General features: G+C 39.7%; 1 protein-coding gene across 4 annotated transcripts in view; it reads right to left on the reverse strand.

The window, feature by feature from the left end:
* LOC106877815 (HSPB1-associated protein 1) overlaps window positions 1-3,112 on the reverse strand; it is a 22,078-nt gene that overhangs the window by 6,577 nt on the left and 12,389 nt on the right. For all 4 annotated transcript variants that reach the window (XM_052966042.1, XM_052966043.1, XM_052966041.1 and 1 more), the window contains exons 4-5: window positions 1,981-2,117; window positions 223-355 (exon numbers count right to left, since the gene is read on the reverse strand). In XM_052966042.1, coding sequence (XP_052822002.1) covers window positions 223-355; window positions 1,981-2,117 — 270 coding nt within the window. The remainder of the gene's footprint in view (window positions 1-222; window positions 356-1,980; window positions 2,118-3,112) is intronic.

Raw genomic sequence — 3,112 nt, forward strand, 5'->3', positions numbered from 1 at the left:
GGTGGTGACATCAAAAGTAGCAGCAGAGGAGGAAGAGAGAGAAGGAGTGGAAGATGGAGGAGATGGTGGTGGCAGCAGAAGTGGAGGGAGGAGGAGGAGATAGGAGGGGGTGAGGTGGAGGTGAGGAGGATAAGGCAGATCAGGAAGAGGAGGAGGAGGAAAGATATAAAAAGCAATGTTGTTTTTCCAAAACTCAAATAAAAACTAATGAGGAACCGTTACCTTAAATTTTGGATGCTTCCAGATATCAGGCATCTTTATATTAACCTCACTGAATACACTGGATTCTTCATAAGGAATTCTTGTTGGATACAGCTTGTCACTGTCTTCAGGAGGAAACAGGATCCAACGCTTTCTGAGATGAAACAATTACAAGTTAAATAAACGACTGTTCCTTCATCAATGTCACAGAAACTAAACTTCAATAGAAATATTTATCTCTTCTCTTTTATTATCATCGTGGAGGCGCAATGGCCCAGTGGTTAGGGCAGCGGGCTCGATTCCCAGACCGGGCGTTGTGAGTGTTTGTTGAGCGAAAACACTTAAAGCTCCACGAGGCTCCGGCAGGGGATGGTGGCAAACCTTGCTGTACTCTTTCACCACAACTTTCTCTCACTCTTACTTCCTGTTTCTGTTGTGCCTGTAATTCAAAAGGCCAGCCTTGTCATACTCTGTGTCACACTGAATATCCCCGAGAACTACGTTAAAGGTACATGTGTCTGTGGAGTGCTCAGCCACTTGCACGTTAATTTCACGAGCAGGCTGTTCCATTGATCGGATCAACTGGAACCCTCGTCGTCATAAGCAACGGAGCGCCAACATTTATTATCATCATCATTTAACGTCTGTTTTCCATGCTGGCATGGGTTAGATCAGTGGTTTCCAAAGTGGGCAGTACTGCCCCCTGGGAGCAGTGGAAAGTTCTAATGGGCGCTGAAGAAAGGTGGGACGATAATGGGGTAACGATTCATGTAAAAATAACAAAACAATGGGTACATTAGGCTAAATTTTATTTGTGAAATACGGTTGCTTTGAATTTGCTTGAGAAATAGGTCTATGTTTGTGATGGTTAGTTGGAGTGGGGGTGCTAGGAATGTGGCCTGCGTGTCAAGGGGGCGACAGCCCAAAATTGTTTGGGAACCACTTGGTTGGATGGTATGACTGAAACTGGTAAGCCAGAGAGCTGCACTAGGTTCGAATCTGATTTGGCATGGTTTCTACAGATGGATGCCCTTCCTAATGCCAACTACATTATAGTGTGTGGTGGGTGCTTTTTATGTGCCACCAGCATGAATGCCAATTACGTGACACTGGCATCGGCTACAACAGTGCTGTCACTTGGCTTGACAAGTCTTTTCAAACATGCAGTCATTGGACTGTGGTCATGCTGGTGCATTACTCTTCAAATCAAACAAATCAGCCCCAGCACTTATTTTATTTTTTAAAAGTCTGGTACTTATTCTATCAGTCTCATTTGCCAAGCTGCTATGTTATGGGAGATGTAATCAAGCCAACATTGGGTGTCAAGTGGTGGTGGTGGTAGTTGGACAAACACAGCTACAAAGAACCCACACATCAATATACATACATACATCGTGATCGGGAGCAGAGAAAGTGTACAACTATGAGGTATATCTAATCCTGTGGGTGGTTGGTAGGTAGATATATACATGCATATACATGGATATATATATATATATATATATATATATATATATATATATATATATATATATATATATATATATATATATATATATATATATATATTTATGTATGTAGCTTAGTTTTTCCTTGGGGCTGGCCAGCAATATCGAGAATAACTAGCCAAAATTGCAAGGATAATCTGGATCTCGACTGAAGAGAGAAAACTCCGAATGACCTGTCCGTTACATATCTACGTCGGCTCATGTCTCAGCCTTTTAGCTTTTATACATGTAAAATGTAGAATAATTATACAAGTGGAAATAAAAGACTAACCTTCCATGAAGCTGTGCCACAAGGTTGAAACCATAAGTGTCATAATGGCAGCAGGTGTGAGCACCTCTGGTGCCAATCCATAAAGTGGACTGGTAACCATCACGTTCACCAACACCAAATTGACTCCAATCAAAAGCCTAAACAAAGAACAATACACAATTGTGTGTTAAAAACATGAAAGCAAATATAGGCACAGATGTGGCTGTGTGGTAAGAAGTTTGCTTCCCAACCACATGGTTCTGGGTTCAGTCTCACTGCGTGACACCTTGAGCAAGTGTCTTCTACTATATCTTCAGGTTGACCAAAGCCTTGTGAGTGGATTTGGTAGATGGAAACTGAAAGAAGCCATCTACCAAATCATATATATATATCTGTGTGTGTGTGTGTCCCAATCACTGCTTGATAACCGGTGTTGGTGAGTTTACATACCCATAACATTAGCAGTTCGGCAAAAGACACCAATAGAATAACTACTAGGCTTAAAAGAAATAAGTCCTAGGGTCAATTTGTTTGGCTAAAAGCCTTCAATGAGGTGCTCCAGCAGGGCCACAGTCAAATGACTAAAACAAGTAAAAGAGTAAATATATACCTTTTAATTGTTTCATCCATTGGACTGTAGCCATGCTGGAGCACCACCTTGAAGGGTTAAGTCAAACAAATCAGCCCCAGTACTTATTTTTTAAAGCCTTGTACTTATTTTATAAGTCTCTTTTGCTGAATTGCTAAGTTACTGGGACATAAGTAAACCAACACCGATTGGCAAAGCACTGGGAGACAAACACAACACAGACACACACATGTATGTATATATATATATATATATATATACATATAAGTCTGTCATACCGGCCATGACGAAGGGAAATAGCCCTGAAACTCGAGTCGCCTTTATATATTTATATATTTGATCCTTTATATTGAACACTCAATATTTCATCTACATTCAATACTTTCTTTCATGGTGCCATCCATTTTTATTTTATTTTATTTTATATTGTAAATTGTATATTATATTATATATTGTATATTCCATATTCTATACCCCACATTAGTTCTGCAGGAATATAAATAAAACAAAAAAAACAGACAGTGTTGGAACTCTTTTAAACAAAATAATATCATCATCATCATC

Source organism: Octopus bimaculoides, chromosome 3, assembly GCF_001194135.2.
Source record: "Octopus bimaculoides isolate UCB-OBI-ISO-001 chromosome 3, ASM119413v2, whole genome shotgun sequence".
In the NCBI taxonomy this organism is placed as follows: Eukaryota; Metazoa; Mollusca; class Cephalopoda; order Octopoda; family Octopodidae; genus Octopus; species Octopus bimaculoides.